This window comes from Oncorhynchus keta, chromosome 28 (genome assembly GCF_023373465.1).
Source record: "Oncorhynchus keta strain PuntledgeMale-10-30-2019 chromosome 28, Oket_V2, whole genome shotgun sequence".
Taxonomy (NCBI): domain Eukaryota; kingdom Metazoa; phylum Chordata; class Actinopteri; order Salmoniformes; family Salmonidae; genus Oncorhynchus; species Oncorhynchus keta.
Genome location: NC_068448.1, coordinates 11,072,494 through 11,095,358, shown reverse-complemented (window position 1 = coordinate 11,095,358; position 22,865 = coordinate 11,072,494). Strand labels below are relative to the sequence as shown.

General features: G+C 42.9%; 2 protein-coding genes across 2 annotated transcripts; both read left to right on the top strand.

Moving 5' to 3' along the window:
• The first annotated feature begins 9,657 nt into the window (after window positions 1-9,657).
• LOC118360607 (keratin, type I cytoskeletal 18) lies at window positions 9,658-15,982 on the top strand. The gene is made up of 7 exons (XM_035739850.2): window positions 9,658-10,195; window positions 12,926-13,008; window positions 13,730-13,886; window positions 14,247-14,411; window positions 14,536-14,661; window positions 15,014-15,234; window positions 15,474-15,982. Exons 1-7 carry the CDS (start codon window positions 9,752-9,754, stop codon window positions 15,592-15,594), a joined length of 1,317 nt encoding a protein of 438 aa, XP_035595743.1. The 5' UTR covers window positions 9,658-9,751; the 3' UTR covers window positions 15,595-15,982.
• Window positions 15,983-17,251: 1,269 nt separating this feature from the next.
• Window positions 17,252-20,848, top strand: LOC118360608 (keratin, type I cytoskeletal 18-like). Its single transcript, XM_035739851.2, has 7 exons — window positions 17,252-17,765; window positions 18,500-18,582; window positions 18,707-18,863; window positions 18,976-19,140; window positions 19,221-19,346; window positions 19,448-19,665; window positions 19,979-20,848. The coding sequence occupies exons 1-7, from the start codon at window positions 17,352-17,354 to the stop codon at window positions 20,127-20,129; spliced, it is 1,314 nt and encodes a 437-aa protein (XP_035595744.1). The 5' UTR covers window positions 17,252-17,351; the 3' UTR covers window positions 20,130-20,848.
• Window positions 20,849-22,865: the final 2,017 nt, after the last annotated feature.

The following is a 22,865-nucleotide window of genomic DNA, read 5'->3' as shown; positions in this document are numbered from 1 at the left end:
CTGAGACAGCCTGTTGTAGCTAGTTGTTCTGAGTCAGCCCGTTGTCGCTAAACGATCTGACAGCCTATTGTAGCCAGTTGATCTGAGACAGCCTGTAGTATTTAGTCGATCTGAGACAGCCTGTTGTAACTAGTCGATCTGAGACAGCCTGTAGTATTTAGTCGATCTGAGACAGCCTGTTGTAACTAGTCGATCTGAGACATCCTGTTGTGGCTTGTCGACCTGAGAGATCCTGTTGTAGCTAGTCGATCTGAGACAGCCTGTTGTAACTAGTCGATCTGAGACATCCTGTTGTAGCTAGTCGATCTGAGACAGCATGCCTGTTGTACCTAGACTATCTGAAAAAGCATGCCTGGTGTATTTAATCGATCTTAGACTGCCTGTTGTAGCTAATCGATCTGAAACAGCGTGCCTGTTGTAACTAGACGATCTGAGACAGCCTGTTGTAGCTAGTCGATCTGAAACAGCGTGCCTTTTGTAGCTAGTTGATCTGACACAGCATGCCTTTTGTAGCTAGTTGATCTGACACAGCATGCCTGTTTTAGCTTGTCAATCTGAGAAAGCATGCCTGTTGTAGCTCGTCGATCTGAGACAGCATGCCTGTTGTAGCTCGTTGATCTGAGACAGCATTCCTGTTGTAGCTAGTCAATCTGAGACAGCCTGTTGTAGCTAGTCGATCTGAGACAACATGCCTTTTGTCGTTTGTCGATCTGACACAGCATGTCTGTTGTAGCTCGTTGATCTGAGACAGCATTCCTGTTGTAGCTAGATGATCTGAGACAGCATGCCTTTTGTAGCTAGTCGGTCTTAGACAGCATGCCTGTTGTAGTTTAACGATCTGACACAGACTGTTGTAGCTTGTTCATCTGAGGGGCTTTTGTGTTTAATGGGAGGTTCTGTTAATGGTCTAATACCAGTTGTAATTGTCAGGGAGGAGAGATGTACATCCAATTCTCTCCAGTGGCCGGGTTTAGATACAAGGCCCTCTGTGGGTGTTCCTTGACACTGGGGGTGGACATGGATCGGACGGGCATGGCTGGAACAAGAGCCTTACGGACCGTCTAACAGACCTGTGCAGTCAGATCCCTGGCTAAGAGGAAAATCATTATTACTCTAGTGAAAATTGTATCTTCTGAAGATGGGCCAAGCCCAGAGGTCAAAAGTCAATGGAGCCAACCCAGGCCAGAGGTCAATGGGGTCAACCCAGTCAGGGGGCCATCTGAGGACAATCCAAATAACTCTTCCCAGGCTTTAAATGTTAAAGTGTAACCCGGTAAACCCACTCCTCCCTTTAATATAACAATGACTCAATCACATTGTGACTCCTAGAGCCAGGGTGAATGATCAATCTATGGAGTCAGTATTATCTCAGAGTGCTGATAAGGCTGGGCAAAGTAAACATACCTACTGAGACCAGGCTACAGGCTCACACCTGTTTCATTGGTTTGTGTTTGATACCTAGCTTTCTACATCATGTCATGCTGAACGGTCCCGTCTGATTCGTGGGTGATGTAGAGCTTTGAGACTAGGCCAACACTTGTGAGGCGTGTGATGTCATTGCAACCTACTATACACCTGCTTGCCAAAAGCTTTGCCACAGGTATGATTCATTCATAATGTGAAACCTCTCGATATGATGCCATAGTACAGTCAAGTTATCCTACATTTATATTACGTATTATTGATCATTTAGCAGGCACACTTATCCAGAGTGACTTACAGTCACTTACAGTTACCCTTTAGGCTTCCCAGGAACCATTAAGTCACACTCTTGTACAACCTGTTCATGAAGGACCACATAGTATCATTTATTTGCTGATACCAGGTACGTAATAGTGAGTTATACATGCCTTTGAGGAACATCTTTCCGATTGAGAATAGCAATAACACTAGACTTGCGTTACCATTCTCCCAAGTCTACATCAATCAAAACCGAGGCCTGGATTTCCTCTGGACTGCATTAGATCCACGAAATAGCGTGCTTCACATTTAAAGGTAATATCCAACTGAGAAGAAATCTGCAGCATTTACCTTGCATGCGATCTCAGCAAACGTGGTCACATTGCCTTTAAAAAATGCACTGTCTACAAGGGTGATCCGATTGAATCCTGGCCTAAGATAACACTGTGTTATCCAGGATTGTAAAAAAAATTGGACTAATTTCAAGGGTTACGGGGGTGACTTGCTTATGAGATGGAACACAGCAGACAAGACAGACAAGCTCCAACAGGATGGGCCATGAAGCCAGTTAACCCCTATCTGCATCAGTCTTCTACCCCACATCAATATCTCTGTTTCCCAAGCAGGTGTGGCACAAGGGAGGATCAGGCGAGACTCGGCAGGCCTTTCAACTTGATGAGCCTAGAATATTAACATTAGCCATAAAAAAATATCATATGAGGTCTGGTGGGCTGTGCCTTTGGTAAATATAGCCCACATTATGTCTCTTACCATTTGGATGAACATTCTATTCTTTTATATCCACCACAGCATAAGGGAATATCTACTGTACATAGAGTGGCACACTTTCTCTCAGACTGTCTAAGACAGAGTTTCTCATGGTTCTAACCAGAGATATATACAGTACTAGTCAAAAGTTTGGACACTCCTACCCATACAAGGGTTTTAAGTCATTTTTACTATTTTCTACATTGAAAAATAACAGTGAAGACATCAAAAAATGAAATTACACATATGGAATCATTTAGTAGTAACCCAAAAAGTGTTAAACAAATCAACATATGTTTTATATTTTAGCCACCCTTTGCCTTGATGACAGCTTTGCAAACTCTTGGCATTCTCTCAACCAGCTTCATGAGGTAGTCACCTGGAATGCATTTCAATTAAGACCCTCGAGTTACCTCTGCTGCATAGGATAAATTCTTTAAGGTTGACTGCACCTCATATTGCAACCCTAAGAAATTAACAAGCACATCTCAACATCAATTCTTCAGAGGAGAATGGTTGAATCAGGCCTTCAAGGTCAAATTGCTGCAAAGAAACCATTATTAAAGAACACCAATCAGAAGAATAGACTTGCTTCGGGCCAAGAAACACAAGCAATGGACATTAGACCAGTGGAAATTTGTCCTTTGGTCTGATGAGTCCAAAATGTGAGATTTATGGTTAAAACAGCCGTGTCTATGTAAGATGCAGAGTAGATGAACTGATGATCTCCGCATGTGTGGTTCCCACCGTGAAGCATGGAGGAGGAGGTGTGATGGTGTGGGCGTGCTTTGCTAGTGACACTGTCAGTGATTTATTTAGAATTCAAGGAACACTTAATCAGCATGGCTACCACAGCATTCTGCAGCGAAACGCTATCTCATCTGGTATGCGCTTAGTGGGACTATCATTTGTTTTTCAACAGGACAATGACCCAAAACACGCCTCCAGGCTGTATAAGGGATTTTTGACCAAGCAGGAGAGTGATGGAGTGCTGCATCAGATGACCTGGCCTCCACAATCACCTGACCTCAACCAAATTGAGATGGTTTGGGATGAGTTGGACCACAGAGTGAAGGAAAAACAGCCAACAAGTGCTCAACATATGTGGGAACTCCTTCAAGACTGTTGGAAAAGCATTCCAGGTGAAGCTGGTTGAGAGAATGCCAAGAGTGTGCAAAGCTGTCATCAAGGCAAAGGGTGGCTACTTTGAATAATTTTATTTGTTTAACACTTTTTCGGTTACTACATGGTTCTATATGTGTTATTTCATAGTTTTGATGTCTTCACTATTATTCTACAATGTAGAAGATTTTCAAAATAAACAAAAACCCTTGAATGAGTAGGTGTGTCTAAACTTTTGACTGGTAATGTATATCGGAACTGTTAAACAGAAACCACATTAGCCCAACTCTATACAGTCTATGACTCTGGATATATCTATGGAGACCTCCAAGAGAGGCTAAGTTAGTTGTTTTAAATTTGTACAGAATTCTTTCTTGACTTAATTTCCTGCCTCATGCTCCTTCCTGATTCCTTGGGACACATATACATTCTACTGCATGAGAAGAGACAATAATACTGCAGGCAGCAATGAGACAGTGATCTTTATTTTATTGGCTTTGTAGGACAGGCTTGTTAGTTCATGGCCTCTTATATTAGGTCTATCCAAACACTGCTGGATTATTGGTGGTACAAATTGTAAATAGGTGACTGTGTGTATACTGCGAACACTAACATTGCTTTATCAGTGTAATACTGTGAGTTGGGTGGACTTCAGAAGGACAAGAAATTGAACCATTGTTCACTCAACAAACTCGTCTCACAGTGGGATTAATGTATAAAAACATGTTGAGTCGAGGTACAAATTCATGTTTGCCTTTTGAATGCAACACTGTGAGATAGAGAGGGGGAGAGGGAGGGAGAAATATAGAGAGAGGGAGAGATGGAGAGGGAGAAATAGAGAGAGGTAGAGGGAGAGAAAGATATAGGGAGAGAGAGAGGGAGAGAGGGAGGGAGAGAGAGCAGGAAAGATAAAGGGAGGGAGAGAAAGATATAGGGAGGGAGAGGGAGAGAGAGCAGGAAAGATAAAGGGAGGGAGAGGAAGATTGCTAGGTGGATGACACTTAACTACTTTTCTCCTTCCCCCTTCTGACAACCAGCTGGTGACTCGCATCTCTGCGTGCCTGGCAGACATCTCAGCATAGATGTCGGCCCACCACCTCAAACTCAACCTCGACAAGACGGAGCTGCTCCACCATGTCCCTCTCCCAGAGTGCAAAGAACCTTGGAGGGACCCTGGACAACACCCTGTCATTCTCTGCAAACATCAAAGCAGTGACTTGCTTCTGCAGGTTCATGTTCTACAACATCTGTAGAGTACGATCCTCCCTCACACAGAATGTGGTGCAGGTCCTAATCCAGGCACTTGTCATATGCCGTCTGGACTACTGCAACTCGCTGTTGGCCGTTGCCATCAAAACCCTGCAACTTATTCAGAGCGCTGCAGCACGCCTGGTGTTCAACTGTCCTAAGTTCTCCCACGTCACCCCATTCTTCCGCACACTCCACTTGCTTCCAGTCAAAAAAAAAGCAGGGTGCTTGTCTACGGAGCAGCAAGAGGCACTGCCCCTCGCAACCTTCAGGCTATGCTCAAAACCTACACCCCAATTCGAACACCCCATTTTGCCACCTCTGGTCTCTTGGCCCTCCCACCCCTACGAGAGGGCAGCTCCCGCTCAGCCCAGTCAAAGCTCTTCTCTGTCCTGGCACCCCAATGGTGGAACCTAGATTCCCCCTGAAACTAGGACAGCAGAATCCCTGCTCATCTCCCGAAAACATCTGAAAACCTTCCTCTTCAAAGATTCTTAAATAATCTCACAGCATCCCTTCCTCACCCCATGGAAAGAGATCGAGCGAGACAGAGAGTAATGTTTACTGTTAATTTTTTATTGTTTATTTCACCTTTGTTTATTGCCTATTTCACTTGCTTTGGCAATGTAAAGATATGTTTCCCACACCAATAAAGCCCTTTGAATTTGAGAGAGAGAGAGAGAGAGAGAGAGAGAGAGAGAGAGAGAGAGAGAGAGAGAGAGAGAGAGAGAGAGAGAGAGAGAGAGAGAGAGAGCAAGAGAGAGAGAGGGAGAGAGGGAGAGGGGGAGAGAGAGAGAGAGAGAGAGAGAGAGAGAGAGAGAGAGAGAGAGAAAAAAAGAAGAAAAAGAAGTAGAAGATCAATTAACTGCCAAGAGAATGGCATCTGAGAAAACAGCCTGTAAGAATTTTCCCAGCAGCTTTATTGTACAGTGCCTTGCGAAAGTATTCGGCCCCCTTGAACTTTGCGACCTTTTGCCACATTTCAGGCTTCAAACATAAAGATATAAAACTGTATTTTTCAAACTTTTTTAACAAATCAAAAACTGAAAAATTGGGCGTGCAAAATTATTCAGCACCTTTACTTTCAGTGCAGCAAACTCTCTCCAGAAGTTCAGTGAGGATCTCTGAATGATCCAATGTTGACCTAAATGACTAATGATGATAAATACAATCCACCTGTGTGTAATCAAGTCTCCGTATAAATGCACCTGCACTGTGATAGTCTCAGAGGTCCGTTAAAAGCACAGAGAGCATCATGAAGAACAAGGAACACACCAGACAGGTCCGAGATACTGTTGTGAAGAAGTTTAAAGCCGGATTTGGATACAAAAAGATTTCCCAAGCTTTAAACATCCCAAGGAGCACTGTGCAAGCGATAATATTGAAATGGAAGGAGTATCAGACCACTGCAAATCTACCAAGACCTGGCCGTCCCTCTACACTTTCAGCTCATACAAGGAGAAGACTGATCAGAGATGCAGCCAAGAGGCCCATGATCACTCTGGATGAACTGCAGAGATCTACAGCTGAGGTGGGAGACTCTGTCCATAGGACAACAATCAGTCGTATATTGCACAAATCTGGCCTTTATGGAAGAGTGGCAAGAAGAAAGCCATTTCTTAAATATATCCATAAAAAGTGTTGTTTAAAGTTTGCCACAAGCCACCTGGGAGACACACCAAACATGTGGAAGAAGGTGCTCTGGTCAGATGAAACCAAAATTGAACTTTTTGGCAACAATGCAAAACGTTATGTTTGGCGTAAAAGCAACACAGCTCATCACCCTGAACACACCATCCCCACTGTCAAACATGGTGGTGGCAGCATCATGGTTTGGGCCTGCTTTCCTTCAGCAGGGACATGGACGATGGTTAAAATTGATGGGAAGATGGATGGAGCCAAATACAGGACCATTCTGGAAGAAAACCTGATGGAGTCTGCAAAAGACCTGAGACTGGGACGGAGATTTGTCTTCCAACAAGACAATGATCCAAAACATAAAGCAAAATCTACAATGGAATGGTTCAAAAATAAACATATCCAGGTGTTAGAATGGCCAAGGCAAAGTCCAGACCTGAATCCAATCGAGAATCTGTGGAAAGAACTGAAAACTGCTGTTTACAAATGCTCTCCATCCAACCTCACTGAGCTCGAGCTGTTTTGCAAGGAGGAATGGGAAAAAATGTCAGTCTGTCGATGTGCAAAACTGATAGAGACATACCCCAAGTGACTTACAGCTGTAATCGCAGCAAAAGGTGGCGCTACAAAATATTAACTTAAGGGGGCTGAATCATTTTGCACGCCCAATTTTTCCGTTTTTGATTTGTTAAAAAAGTTTGAAATATCCAATAAATGGGTAGCTATTTGGTTAACTATTTCACTAACTATTTAGCAGTCTTATGGCTTGGGGAAGAAACTGTTCAGGTTCCTGTTGGTTCCAGACTTGGTGCATTGGTATCGCTTGGCGTGCGGTAGAAGAGAGAACTATGACTTGGGTGGCTGGAGTCTGACAATTTTTAGGGCCTTCCTCTGACAATTTTTAGGGCCTTCCTCTGACACCGCCTGGTATAGAGGTCCTGGATGGCAGAGAGCTCAGCCCCAGTGATGTCTCGCAGACAGATGCCAAGCAGTTGCCAAACCAAGTGGGAATGCAGCCAGCCAAGATGCTCTCAATGGTTCAGCTATTGAACATTTTGAGGATCTGAGCGATCATGCCACATCTTTTCAGCCTGCTGAGGGGAAAGAGGAGTTGTTGTGCCTTCTTCAAGAGTCTGTTGGTGTATTTGGACCATGTTAATTCCTTTGTAATGTGGAGAACGAGGAACTTGAAGTTTTTGACCCACTCCACTACAGCCCCATCGATGTGGATGGGGGCGTGGCTCGACCCTCCGTTTCCTGTTGTCCACGATCAGCTCCTTTGTATTGCTGACGTTAAGGGAGAGGTTGTTGTCTCATTGTCGCCGCGTCGCAACGGTTTGTGTTAAGAACTGCAACACTGCTGGATTTTTCATACTCAACAGTTTCCCGTGTGTATCAAGAATGGTCCACCACCCAAAGGTAATCCAGCCAATTTGACACAACTATGCGAAGCACTGGAGTCAACATGGGCCAGCATACCTGTGGAATTCTTTCTCCACTTAGTAAAGTCCATGCCCAGATGAATTGAGGTTGTTCTGAGGGCAAAAGAGGTGGGGGTGTGCAACTTAATGTTAGGAATGTGTTCCTAATGTTTGGTATACTCCGTATATATAAGGATGACATTTTGTGACATTTAGCCCGTTTTTCTTCTTTTTAAGTTTTTAATCTCTACAGGATTGGTGTGTCCCCCGCGAGATGGTTGAGCTTATCGTAGGCTAATGTGATTAGCATGAGGTTGTAAGTAACAAAAACATTTTCCAGGGCATAGACCTATCTGATATGAGCAGAAATCTTCAATTCTTGTTAATATAACTGCGCTGTCCAATTTACAGTAGTGATTACAGTGAAAGAATACCATGCTATTGTTTGAGAGTGCACAGTTATGTACTTGAAAATGTATCAATAAACCAATTAGGCACGTTTGGGCAGTCTTGATACAACATTTTGAACAGAAATACAATGGTTCATTGGATCAGCCTAAAACCTTGCACATACAGTACGCTGGAGTTGTCACATCTTGAAATAAAAAGTTCTATGTGATTCCAGGTGTTCTCAGGAACATGACTAACCCCTGCTCACTATCCGTCATTTCTCAAGAAGAATGTATGCCGGTCAGGAAATTGAGAAACACCTTGTGTAGGGAGTGGAACACAATCGGAATTGCGCCGATCCTGGAATAATACAGTGTGGCCTTTCTCTTGCATTTCAAATATGATTTAAAAAATAAAAAAAAAACATGTTTCTTTATTTGTATTATCTCTTCCCAGATCTCGTGTGTTATATTCTCCTTCATTCATTTCACATTTCCACAAACGTCAAAGTGTTTCCTTTCAAATGGTATCAAGAATCTGGATATCCTTGCTTCAGGTGCTGAGCTGCAGGCAGTTTGGTTATGTCATTTTAGGTGAACATTTAAAAAAGGGACCGATCCTTAAGAGGTTTTAAGAAGCTTATATTTTGGGGTTCTGATAGGGTAAGACAGTTGATCTAAAGTCATGAGACATTTATGAGATACATTCTTCAAGATTCCATGGCATTAGCCTATATAATTTAATCTATATAAGTCCAAAAATGCGTTTACCAATTCTGGATTGCGCCTTTTTTACGCCTGTGTGGTTTGCGATGCAAACTGGCAGGGACATAGAAAAGGTTCTATGTGATTCCAGGTGTTCTCAGGAACATGACTAACTCCTGCTCACCACCTGACATTTCTCAAGAAGAATGTATGCGGGTCAGGAAATTGAGAAACACCTTGTGTAGGGAGTGGAACACAAATACATTAATAACACATTACAGTTCACACACGTGGTTCATATAATACATGACCATATTTGGGTCCAGAATTAATAGTATATACAATCAGAAAATATTTCTGATTACCATCACTCTGTTGTACCAGTCCATAATTAATATACATTGATTACTTACTTTGTGACATTTTAACTAAAGAGATGAAAATCTCAAATTACAGATGGACTTTGACATGGAATAGTTACAAACTGAGGCAAACAAAAATTCACATTTGAAATTACAGTATATTGTAGAGTTTCAAGTTTGAGAGTGCAAAGCCAGACAAAGGATTCTATTAAAAAAAAGTGCTTTTGGTGCACAGAGGAGAGAGGGAGGGAACTTGGAAAGAGAGGAGTGTTTAGGGGGAGGGACTGTGGGGGCCAGCAGGGTTATAAAGTTTGAGCGGCTTCCTCTCTGCCAATGCTCTGTGTGTCTGTGTGCTCCTGTTTCTGCCGGCCCACTCTCAACTCTCTGTGCCTTTCTCAATCTCACTCCATCTAACAAAATGAGTGTCAAACGAAGCAGCGTCAGGGGACCCGGCAGTGGGTACGGCTACTCCATCACTCACAGCTCTTCTGCTCCCACCTACCGGGCCGCCAGCACTTATGGTGGTGCTGGAGGTCAGGGGACCCGAATCTCCTCTGTGTCCTATTCGGGTGTGCGAAGCGGGATGGGAGGGATGGGGGTTGGGATGGGAGGCTCCGGGGGCTCCATGTCCAGCAGCATCCAGGTGAGCGCCAGCGGGGACACTGCTCACATCATGGGCAATGAGAAGTTTGCCATGCAGAACCTCAACGACCGCCTGGCCTCCTACCTAGAGATGGTGAGGAACCTGGAGCAGGCCAACGGCAAACTGGAGCTGAAGATCAGGGAGGCCATGGAGAAGAGAGGCCCAGATGTCAACGACTACAGCCGCTACAACGCCATCTTGGATGACCTGAGGAAGAAGGTGAGAGGCCAGGGGGAGGAAGGAGTACTGGCTGATATGAGATGCTGGACAAATCTACACCATAGAGCTTTAGGGAAGTAATATATATTTCAAATGCAAGTTCACTGTAATAGAATGGTCTACCCGACAGAAGAGAGTAACAGAGTGACAGAGAGTAGTTTGGGAGTGAAAGAGGAAACACAGTGGCCCTACTATGTCCTTGTCAGGTTATTGACCTAGGTAGTAAAGACCCAGTGTAGCTGGTTCGTCCGTTAGAACCCTGCTGATTAGTGATGGCAAGGTGCCGGCATCCCCAGGCAGAAGGTCAAGGGGCAGACAGAAAGCAATAAGAAGGGGAATTCCAAGGGGTTCTGCTAGCTGACCTTCGACATGGCCAGAGTTCCAGGTCCAGCTAGCATTTTCAGGGGTCATGGATGTGTTTATTTGACTTCCTGTTATTAGTTAACTGTTTAGCACAAAGATTGTTAGCAATGAAATGATGATACTGTAGCATTTCAAATGATTATCTGCATTATAACCATCAAGAGTCATGCACAAATTTAACCATGAAAACTGGGAGAGTCGTTACAGCTGTAGGTAAAGTTAAAAAGGTTATTTTGATATTTTCTCTCAGCTGTGGAAAGTGTGTAGCAGTAAATTAAATGAGAAAACTCCATCATAGACTATAGATGAGAGAAAGTTGAACTCCTTACACAAGGCTGGGCACAGACGTCAATTCAACGTGTATTCCACGTTGGTTAAATGTAATTTAATTGAAATTAAGTTGGTAAACAACGTGGATTCAACCAGTGTGAGGTCTGTGGGTCTTTTATGGTGTGGTTTTACTCACAACTTACACAAGGCTACTATTTCATGGTGTGGTCCTTACTTTGATGGTGGAGCATGGTAAATGAGTTTTGGAGTCAATGTACTTTGTCATTAAAAAGTAGTCTGTCTAACCACGTCATTCCATTCCCATTTCTCTGATAGTGTTCCATGTATATATACCATGTATATATATAACAGTACTGAATGATTGACATATGGGTTTATAATGGTTTATGTGTGTATACTGTTGGGCGAGCAAGGATATTCTGAGTCATTCAACTGGAAATGTTCAGAGCTGCTGATACTTCGGAAAAATACTGTTCGACATCTAGTAAACAGTCATTATTATAGGCCTATTGCATCTGCAACAAGTTACTCTTGTACTTTAAAGCATACAGTAAATACTGCCTGATACTATATTATATTATTTATAAAAATATAAAAAAACATATCCGAAAAGCTCTTTCCATTGGATTCTGGAACATTCCAGTCATGCTTCTGTGGTTTTGCTGTGTAGACCTTGCTGGAGCAACGTGCCAAAGTCAAACCACCCAAAGTGACAAGAGTAATAACTATGCAAAATATGGAGATTAGATGCAAGATACCAATAGCGAGAGACAAAATGCAAATATATCACAAGACTATCATTACAGAATTGATATTGCTAGCTACCTGAGCTCCGCTCCATTGTGAATTAAGTTCCTGATGAACTCCACCAACAGAGTGGAGCAGAGACCAGGCTTTGTGGAATTCGGCTCCGACTACATCGTTAGTCACTTCCTTCACCATGGAGTGGAGTTCAGTCACTTCCTTCACCATGGAGTGGAGTTCAGTCACTTACTTCACCATGGAGTGGAGTTTAGTCACTTCCTTCACCATGGAGTGGAGTTCAGTCACTTCCTTCACCATGGAGTGGAGTTCAGTCTGCTATCTTATTGCTTCTCTTTGTCCCTTTGAAAAAAATTCCAAACAAGGACATTGAACTTAACCTTGAAAATTAGAAAAACAAATGGTAAACTGAACATGCTGTGTGTAAGAGCTGTGTAAGAGCTGTGTGTAAAATATATGTGTAAAATATTTGCTAAAATATTTGCTAAAATATTTGCTTTGTCTGCTGCTCTTGTAACGGTTGTCATTCTGAAGCATTACATAAAAGGTCAGGGTAGGAATGTCTAGGGAGTTAAACTGGTGTTTGCCAACATGGATGTGTTGGCTTTACCAACTGCCCATGGCACGTAATCAACCCCCAACGCATAGATCACAATGGGTTCATTTTTCTTTGTCGTGATACCAGGATGTGACCGCTAGTTCAAATATTCCTCCTTTACAAAAACAAGGCTTCTCCCGACAGGAACAACAGGAAACCCAACCCAGTAACCACCCCCTCCCCATCACACACACACCACCCCCTCCCCATCACACACACACCAACCTCCCCCCACACACACACACACACACCAACCTCCCCCACACACACACACACACACACACACACACACACACACACACACACACACACACACACACACACACACACACACACACACACACACACACACACACACACACACACACACACACACACACACACACACACACACACACACCAACCTCCCGCCTGATGCAAATCACCAGCCTCCATCCTGACATGTAGTCCACTGCACTTTCAGCTTGGCTGTTTGTTAATGATTGCCTCCCGAACTTTGTAACCTGCATCCATCCATCGCCAGCCTTATCTACTATACCATGGAGAGCAAACACTGCGGCTGTGGGGCAGCTGGCCTCCGCTGCTCCTGGCTGCCACTGTCATCAGCCTTGTCACTTTCATACTCATTACACAATAGTACAGCATTGAAACTGCTGTGAAATAAATGAAATGAAAAGTATGTTGACGTTAACTTGTTTTCTCCTTGTCAATGGCAGGTGTTTGATGCCACAACAGACAACGCCCGTATGTGTCTTCAGATCGACAATGCCCGCTTAGCAGCTGATGACTTCAGGGTGAAGTAAGTCAAGCTAGGCAAAGCAGACAGTTGCACACGCACCTTAATTAACGGTGACTAAACAAGCAGACGGTTGCTGACACGCCTTAATTAACGGTGACTAAACAAGCAGACGGTTGCTGACACGCCTTAATTAACGGTAACTTAACAAACACCGTTGATGTGCCACATTAACTGCATACCCTCCATACTCTACAGTCTATGCTTTAACTGTCCAATGCAGCCGTTTTTATCTCAATATCCAAATATCTAAATACCTTACTGTGATTGTTTTCAATTCAAATGGTCAAACTGACACAAAAATAGCTTCTTAGCAAAGAGACATTTCTCAATAAATAATTTAGGATTTTCTGGAAGTGTTCTTAGTGGGGAGTGAAAAACTGAAAACTAGGTGTTATTGGCAGAGAGGTTTGGAACTCTCTTTCTAATTGGTCTACTAACCAAATGATCGCCTGGTGATGTCAACAGGCAGGCCAAAACCCCATCCCACCAAAACAGGCTGAAATTTCAGGATGTCTTTTCAAACAGCTCTTACACTAATTGGGCATTATCATAATTCTAACACTTTCACAGCATATATTCAAATCTCATATGATGGAAGTATATACAAAACACAGGAAAATTATGTTTTGACCTCACTGGGCGTTTAAACGGACACTTTGGAGAATATTTCACCGTAGTTCTCCAGGGCATTGTATCTGATGCTGTTTGCTGTGTGTTGCAGGTTTGAGTCTGAGCTGTCCATACGCCAGTCTGTGGAGGCTGACATCGTCGGCCTGAGGAAGGTCATAGATGACACCAACATGGGCCGCATGAACCTGGAGAGTGAGATCGAAGCTCTGAAGGAGGAGCTCATCTTCCTGAAGAAGAACCACGACAACGTAAGTTCACCATGGCCCAACCCCCCCTTTCAACCACCAAACCAATATAGTACACAACCCCACCCCTCTTGCACCACCAAACAAATGTTTACCATCTCCCTTGTCATCACAATGGCTTAACTAGAGCAAGACCTAGCATGACACCATCGGAGAGAGTCAAACATACTGTAAAAACAGGGGTTGTTTCGTGTGAGATCTTTGGGATTTAGCGGGGGTGTGGTGGGTGCGGCACACACATATGACGCACCCAGGGGGCCACGTTGAGTACCCAAATGAACAGCCTAAATACGGACGCTGACTTCACTCTTGAAAACATATTGCTTAATGAATTTTAACGTTGTTGTCCTTCTACCCCAACAGGAAGTAATGGAGATGCGTAACATGATCTCCCAGTCTGGAGTGCAGGTGGACGTGGATGCTCCTAAGGGCCAGGACCTGGCCGCCATCATGGCTGAGGTCCGGGCCAAGTACGAGAAAGAGGCCCTGAAGAACCAAGAGGAGCTCAAAGCATGGCATGAAACACGGGTAACACCTACCAGCTTATTCATTTTCCACACACTGATGACTTCACAGTGAAAGCATCACAGAAACTCCTACTTAACCAATGATTTTAAAACTGACATCTGTATCACCTCTATGTCCCTTCCAGATCACAGAGGTGCAGTCTGTGGTGTCACAGAACACAGAGGCCCTCCAAGGCGCACACACAGAGATCAACGACCTCCGTAGACAGCTACAGACACTGGAGATCGAGCTGGACTCACAAAAGAGCTTGGTAAGATCCCTCAACAATACTATATTCACACAGCCAGTGTGTACAAAATACATCATGGCATCAATACTATTGGTTAAACTCTATCTTTTGGTATTTATTTCATTAGCCTATTGTTGATATTGTCCCAGGTTTTACATGTCAGCCGTATTTCTATATTTTAAAAGTTATATATCTTGAAAACTGGATTGCTGACATGCACCACATTTTGGGACTATATCAACAATGGACTTATGAAACAAACACCGAATGATAGTTTTTTGGGTGGAGTTTTTCTTTTAAGTTTTATGTTAATTTACAAGTTACAATCACCTGTACTGACTGTCTTTACTCTTCCTCTCTCTCTGTCTAACAGAAAGGATCTCTGGAGGGGACGCTGCGAGACACGGAGATGCGCTACAACATGGAGATGGAATCCTTGAACAAGATCCTCGTGGGTCTGGAGTCTGAGCTGACCAACCTCCGCTCCAACATCCAGCAGCAGACGCAGGAGTACGAGCACCTGCTCAACATCAAGATGAAGCTGGAGGCGGAGATCGCCACATACAGGAGACTGCTGGACGGAGGAGACTTCAAGTGAGTAAGACAGAGGGAGAGAAATCCTTAATTGGTGTTGCATGCATAATTCCTATAATTAAGCAGACTTGAGAAAGGGAATTAACATGAAGTTTGTTGCCAGCCAAGAGCCTACTGTGGTAAATAGTCATCCAATGACCATTTTCTGTCTTGGAGGCATAAATATTTTTATGTTGACTGATAGTTATGAATCTCTCTCTCTCTCTCTCTCTCTCTCTCTCTCTCCCTCTCTCTCTCAGGCTCCAGGATGCTCTGGAGGACCAGCGGACAGTGAAGACCAAGGTGATGACCGTCACACAGACCCTGGTGGACGGGAAGGTTGTCTCCTCAAGCACAGAGACAAAGGAGAGGAACCTGTGAGACTACATCCATCATTCCACATTGTCCTGATTGTACAACACCATCCAACACACCAAAGACACAAGATAACATCTAGCTGGATAAGAAGAAAATTATCTCCACTTTATTTATTTCATCATGTTTCTTTTGCTTTTGAGTCTTAAGTGTTTTTTAACTTACGCATTTAGTCGTATATACATTTACAGTAGAATTTCAGAACTGAGTAATTTGGGATGAAATTGGCTTTAACCAATATGATTTTACCTTTAAAACTAGCAATTGGATTAAGTAAAATATCTGTAAACCTGTAAAATGTATTTTTCTACCCTTGTCATCTTAGTTTTCTTTCTGTCCAGTTGAATTTGCCTTGTGTGATGTACTTTCATTGTCCAATAAAACATTGGTCAGACTCTTGGCTCTTCTCTTTTAATGGCTATGCACTTGCTGTGTAACTCAACAATCAGGTTTTATAGGTTATCACTTCTCATAGATTGTGGTCAATGTCATCATGGCAACTTTAATACAACAAATTGACACCAATAATTAACAAACATTGAACAGAGAAGTTAATCATTTACACAGATCTGAAATATGGAAATCAATTTTTTAAAACCTTTTTATTTAACTAGTAAAGTCAGTTAAGAACTAATTCTTATTTTGAATGACAGCCTAGGAACAGTGTGTTTACTGCCTTGTTCAGGGGCAGAATGACAGATTTGTACCTAGTCTTGCAACCTTTCGGTTACTAGTCCAACACTCTTACCACTAGGCTACCCTGCCACACCTGTATCTTTTATAGTTAGTGTTATGTTACCTACTGATAGTGCTTTACAAAAGATCAAATATGACATTTTAGTCATTTAACAGACGCTCTAATCCAGAGCAATTTACAGCAGTGAGTCCATACAGTTTCATGCTTTTTAGATACAGGTCCCCTGTGGGAATTGAACCAAAAACCCTGCCATTGCAAGCGCCATGCTCTACCAACTGAGCCACATGATGAAAGAAATATTTGCTTCATTGGTTAGCTTTGATTCAGAGGGGTTGGGTTATCTACGGAAGACACATTTCAAATCAAATGGTATTTGTATTTGTCACATGCTCCGAATACAACACAATACGATACACATGTGCTGTGTACGTGTACAGTAGAGCCCTTAAGCCCTTAACCAACAATGCTTTAAGAAGTTAAGAAAATAAATAAAAATAAGTGTTGAGCAAAAAAATAGAATAGTAAAAAATGTCAAATAAAAGTAACAAATAGTTAAACAGCAGCAGTAAAACAACAAGTGAGGCTATCTCCTACGGCTATCTCTTCGGTTGAAGGCATTCAGTTGTGCAACTGACTGGTATTCCCTTTCCTTTTCCTTCCTTAGCTATTGATATTAGATTACAATAGAACAGCAGTTTTCTTTCAATATTGATTCTGAATGACTTCCGAATAAGAGTCTATAACTGCTATTTTAAATTCAGTACATTTGCTATCTACAGTTCAATCTTACATAAGTAGCATAGACTACACTTTCCCCTTCCTCATTGACAATAGTTACCAAACCACAGTCACAATGTGGGGTGGAGAGGTGGAGAGGACAGAGTCTATGTAGGAGACTAAAGGTTAGAAAGTGATAGTGATCGAAGGGAGTGGCGCATCAGAATGCAGCCTGGTATATAAAACCTCTAACATCCATCCTCCTCGCGCTCGGTAGAATCAATCTGTGCCAGTGTCAGGTGGTTCTCTGTTTCTTCTTCTCTTCTTCTTGGATTTCCTCTCTGAAGACATGGAGTCTGTACGTATCAGTACGCATCCTGGATTTACTTGTCATCGTGCTGAAAGTGGCAGTGGAGGCCTATACGCAAAGCCATGGAGCTCACAGAGTGCCCATGGCGGTGGCGGGGTACACGGGACCAGAATCTCCTCCGTCCACACCAGCAGGCTCGGGGGCTTCAGAGGAGGGGCAGAGCACCAGGTGTACACAGGTGTTACAGCTGATGGTGGCTTCACTATGGGTAATGAGAAGCTCAACATGCAGCTCCTGAATGACCGTCTGGCCACCTACCTGGAGTCAGTAAAGAACCTGGAGCAGGTCAACAGCAAGCTGGAGCTACAGATCAGGGAGGTACTGGAGAAGAAAGGGCCTGCTAGGGCAGACTACAGCCGCTACGAAGCCACGCTGGAGGACCTGAGGAAGAAGGTGAGGCCCTCAAATAACGACGTTAAATTCAAGCGTGATTCATACAAAGTATTATGCGTGTGGAATCATATCCTATTCAGGGTTTTAAATCAAGTCAATTCAGAAAGTAAACCAAATTCCAATTCCACATTTTTTTTCATTGAAAATCACTGTTTTTTGGGGGTACTTCCAGAATTGACTGGAATTTAAATGGAAATGACCCCAACCCTGATCCTGACTGCTCCAAACTGCCCCTACTGTATGGTTAATTGAGTCTCCCCACTCATTAATTTCACAATATTTAAAGCCAATATTTGCAGTTCTCAAATACCCCCAAAAGTACACATTTTTGCTATAACCCCAGACAAGCACTCCTGATTGAACTCGTCAACTAATCATCAAGCCATTGATGAGTTAAATGAGGTGTGTTTGTCTGGGGCTACAACAAAGTAATCTATACTGCTGGGGGTACTGGAGGACTAGAGTTGGGAAATACTGTCTCAAGCCTTTTATTAGGCGAGGTTTCACAGAACCACCTCACAGTAAACTGAAACGATTTACAGCACATCTTATCAGAGGTGGCTCCAACATGTTGACGCTGTATAGATATTTAAGTGAGTGTCACTTTGTTTCTACCTGCACAAAGATGGAGTGACAGGTTTCACCAAGGGACATGTTTATGTTGCTCCACCCTGTAGAACAGATCCACAGATATACCCAGAATCATCCCTCTCCTCCCTCTAATATTCCCTCAGATATCGGAGATGACAGTGGGCAATGCACAGATCGCTATCCGAGTTGAGGGTGCCGGCCTAGCCGCAGAGGACTTCAAGGTCAAGTGAGTGCTTATAAACAAAGAAACGTGTCATGTGCTATCATCTGTTGGCATGAATCTATAGGGCCAACATTCTTTCATTATGGCTATGTCCACGTCTTTACATTCTTAATGTTGTTGTCAATAGGCATGAAAGTGAGATTGGGATGCGCCAGACTGTCGAGAGTGATGTCGCAAATCTGAGGAGAACACTTGATGACACCATCGTGCTCCAGCTGCATCTGGAGAACGATATCGAGTTTCTGACAGAGGAACTGATCAACCTGAAGAAGAACCATGCAGAGGTAAGGAATGGTTCCTGTCAACTGACACATTTTCAAATAGGTTACATAGCTAGGTTACTACCATAAACACCATGTCATTAATTGAATGGATTTCCTGTTTCTTTTGTGTCAGGATGTGCTGGAGCTACGTACACAGATTTCCATGGCTGGAGTGCAGGTGGAGGTGGATGCTTCTAAGGGACACGACCTGGGAAAGATCATGGAGGAGATGAGGGCCAAGTACGAGAAGATGGCATTGAAGAGCCAGGAGGAGCTCAAAGAGTGGCATGAATCCAAAGTACGACTCATTCCTAACACTTTTCAATGTTCTGCACTGTATTACTGTGGGTTAACATGTTGGTGTGTGTGTGTGTCCAGATCACAGAGGTGCAGGTCCAGGTGTCTGAGAATACAGAGGCCCTGAAGGAGGCACACACCACATTCAGTGAAAGCAGGAGGAGCATTCAGTCCCTGCAGATTGAGCTTCAGTCCCAGATCAGCCTGGTAAGAATTATTATTTTATACAATAGCTACCAAACCATTTCAAAATGAACTCAATCTTGGTGGATCCATCCTACGACCACGTACTTTCCTCCCAACCACAGAATGCGTCTCTGGAGGGGAACCTTCATGACATTGAGATGCGCTACAACATGGAGTTGCAGAAATACAACGCCGTCCTTCTGAGGCTGGAGGCTGAGCTGACCCAGATCCGCTCCGACATCCAACATCAAACACAGGACTACCATATCCTGTTCAACATCAAGATACAGTTGGAGGCTGAGATCGCCGAGTACAGGAGGCTGCTGGACGGAGACTTGAAGTGAGTAAAACAAGGAGAGATGACAGGTGGAGCTACATGTCCTGCTTGGTTAGGGTAGTGTAACAACTACAATACCTGAAGTATGTTGAGATGATAAAACTATCAAGTTACTGGAGCGATACAGCTGTACTAGTAGCTTATCATTAAACGGCTGGCCTTGTTCTATTGTTTGCTTGTTATTCTATGAGGCATGGGAATATTTGCAAATTAGATTCAAACTAGCTTCATGCGACTATGCACAAGGGCTCAGGTCTGATATGGAAATGACTGTGTTGTAGTTATGGTATCTGTCTATTCATCTGTGTCTCTCTAGAGTTGAGGTTGCTGTCGAGAAGAAACCAACTAAAGCTTTCCGAACAAAGACGCTGATTGTCACCCAGACACTAGTGGATGGCAAAGTAGTGTCTGAAGGAGTGACTGAGGATGTCAAATCTGAAGGAGGGATTGAAGCTGTCCAAGCATAACCACCCAGTCAAGAAACATCTTCTCTCTCATCATCATCATCACCATTTTCATCATCACCACCATCATCATCATCACCACTATGACACACCACAACACTCCCAGAATAACTGTTAATTGTTCACAAAATGACCAATGAAACAATCACAATAAATGAAGTCAAACACTTAATGTAATGGTTGTATGTGTATGTCTCTGTTTTCATCTACTGTAACCAATCAGGACAAATCAGTTGGTTTCCTCTCTAAATGCATACAGGAAATACATGCTAAATTGGGGCTCCATTGAATCTGTATTGCTGATAGTAATGTCTTATTGAGCCAACATCAGCAGCATTTATTTATATAGCACATTTCAGACATGAATGCAACTTAAAGCACTTCACAGGAAAAAACATAAATAAAAATAAAAATATATAAATATTTACTACACAACAAACATAAGAGGATGAAAAACAAAAGAATAACAATAAAAACTAAGGAAAAGCAAAGCTAAAAGAAGGTTTGCTTTAGGATCTGTTTTAAATATGTACACAGTTTCGCCCCCCCTGTCACGCCCTGGTCGAAGTATTTTGTGTTTATCTTTATGTATTGGTCAGGCCAGGGTGTGGCATGGGGTTTTTGTATTGTGGTGTGTTTTGTCTTGGGGTTTTGGTATATAGTGGGATTGTAGCTAGTGGGGTGATCTAGCAGAGTCTATGGCTGTCTGGAGTGGTTCTCAATCAGAGTCAGGTGTTTATCGTTGTCTCTGATTGGGAACCATATTTAGGCAGCCATATTCTTTAGTTGTGTTGTGGGTGATTGTCCTTAGTGTCCAGATGTCCTTGTTCTGTGTTAGTTTACACAAAGTATAGGCTGTTTCGGTTTTCTTTACATTTTGTAGTGTTTGTGTTTTTTCGTGTCTACGTTGTTTATTAAACATGGATCGCAATATACACGTGGCAGTTTGGTCCGACTCTCCTTCACCACATGAAAACTGTAACACCCCCTCAGGTTCTCTGGCAGGCTATTCCAGAGGCCTCTGCTAACACAGAGACATTGCCTTTACATTTAAATCACACTGTAACTCTGAATTTCCATGATACAGATAAAATAGAGCTCTTGATGTGACGTGGAAAGCAACATCACTCAAGCAACAACAACGTAAAACCCAGACACAGATATACAGCTTTAAAGAATTGGCACACCCCATCCAGCTCTGTTCCCAGTCTAGCCAGATACGTACATGTCTATGAAGTTCTCTGGAATTCTGGGTTCATTCTGCATTTTGACCCAACATTCTCTCTCTACCCCCTTACTGATGGACTGGGCCTCCATTCCAATGCTATTTCATTACTCACAGTCCACTCTTTTCCTGCACATTAGCTAGTCTGCACTTTATTTGAGGAACTTTTTTGGTCTCTATGGTGATTCACTTGCATCCTTTATGACGATCAGACATCCAGTTCAATACGTTAATATCAACAGGTTGTTATTGGTCAGTTCAAAGTTAAAAACTAGACCTCACACAGATATATGTTGTTAGAGCCAGAGATCCCCAGCCGCCTTGCATTAGAGGGATGGAAGCAGAGCAGCGAGTGTATCGGGGAGACTGAGCATGCCAGGCTAATTCCAGAGACAGTGTGCATAATCTCTATACTGCATACCTGCCATTCCTCTGCATCCATGGGCTCCACTGGACTCTCCTGCCAAGAGATTACCCCTGCAGGCCATCAAAGGTGAGCCGTTATTAGTCCACAGGGATCAGATATGCTATTATTCTGTCTCTCATCCTGTCAGATTCAAAGGAATACACAGGAATGTCCATGGAGTTTTTCCTTGGAAGTACTGTCGGCCTATTATAATAATTGAATTGTGCCATATAGTAATATATTATTAGACAGTCGGATATTACAGTAGGGGGGAGGATTCATACAGTAATATATTACAGTAGGGGGGAGGATTCATACAGTAATATATTACAGTAGGAGGGAGGATTCATACAGTAATAGATTAGACAGTTGGAGGGAAGTGTCATTCAGAAATATATTACAGTAGGAGAGAGGTGTCGTACAGTAATATATTAGACAATAGGAGGGAGGTGTCATACAGTAATATATTACAGTAGGAGAGAGGTGTCATACAGTAATATATTACAGTAGAAGGGAGGTGTCATACAGTAATATATTACAGTAGAAGGGAGGTGTCATACAGTAACATATTACAGTAGGAGGGAGGATTCATACAGTAATATATTACAGTAGGAGGTGTCGTACAGTAATATATTACAGTAGGAGGGAGGTGTCATACAGTCATATATTAGACAGTTGGAGGGAGGTGTCATACAGTAATATATTACAGTAGGAGGGAGGTGTCGTACAGTAATATATTACAGTAGGAGGGAGGTGTCATACAGTCATATATTAGACAGTTGGAGGGAGGTGTCATACAGTAATATATTACAGTAGAAGTGAGGTGACATACAATAATATATTACAGTAGGAGGGAGGTGTCATACAGTAATATATTACAGTAGGAGGGAGGTGTCATACAGTAATATATTACAGTAGGAGGGAGGTGTCATACAGTAATATATTACAGTAGGAGGGAGGTGTCATACAATAATATGTTAGACAGTAGGAGGGAGGTGTCATACAGTCATATATTAGACAGTATGAGGGAGGTGTCGTACAGTAATATATTACAGTAGGAGGGAGGTGTCATACAGTAATATATTACAGTAGGAGGGAGGTGTCATAC

Bases quoted from the DNA above. Each gene is read 5' to 3' on its own strand.
- LOC118360608 (XM_035739851.2), top strand. From the start codon at position 17,352: ATGGAGTCTGTACGTATCAGTACGCATCCTGGATTTACTTGTCATCGT. The intron at 17,766-18,499 runs GTGAGGCCCTCA...ATATTCCCTCAG, and splicing joins TGGAGGACCTGAGGAAGAAG to ATATCGGAGATGACAGTGGG. The intron at 18,583-18,706 runs GTGAGTGCTTAT...TGTTGTCAATAG, and splicing joins GCAGAGGACTTCAAGGTCAA to GCATGAAAGTGAGATTGGGA.
- LOC118360607 (XM_035739850.2), top strand. From the start codon at position 9,752: ATGAGTGTCAAACGAAGCAGCGTCAGGGGACCCGGCAGTGGGTACGGC. The intron at 10,196-12,925 runs GTGAGAGGCCAG...TGTCAATGGCAG, and splicing joins TGGATGACCTGAGGAAGAAG to GTGTTTGATGCCACAACAGA. The intron at 13,009-13,729 runs GTAAGTCAAGCT...TGTGTGTTGCAG, and splicing joins GCTGATGACTTCAGGGTGAA to GTTTGAGTCTGAGCTGTCCA.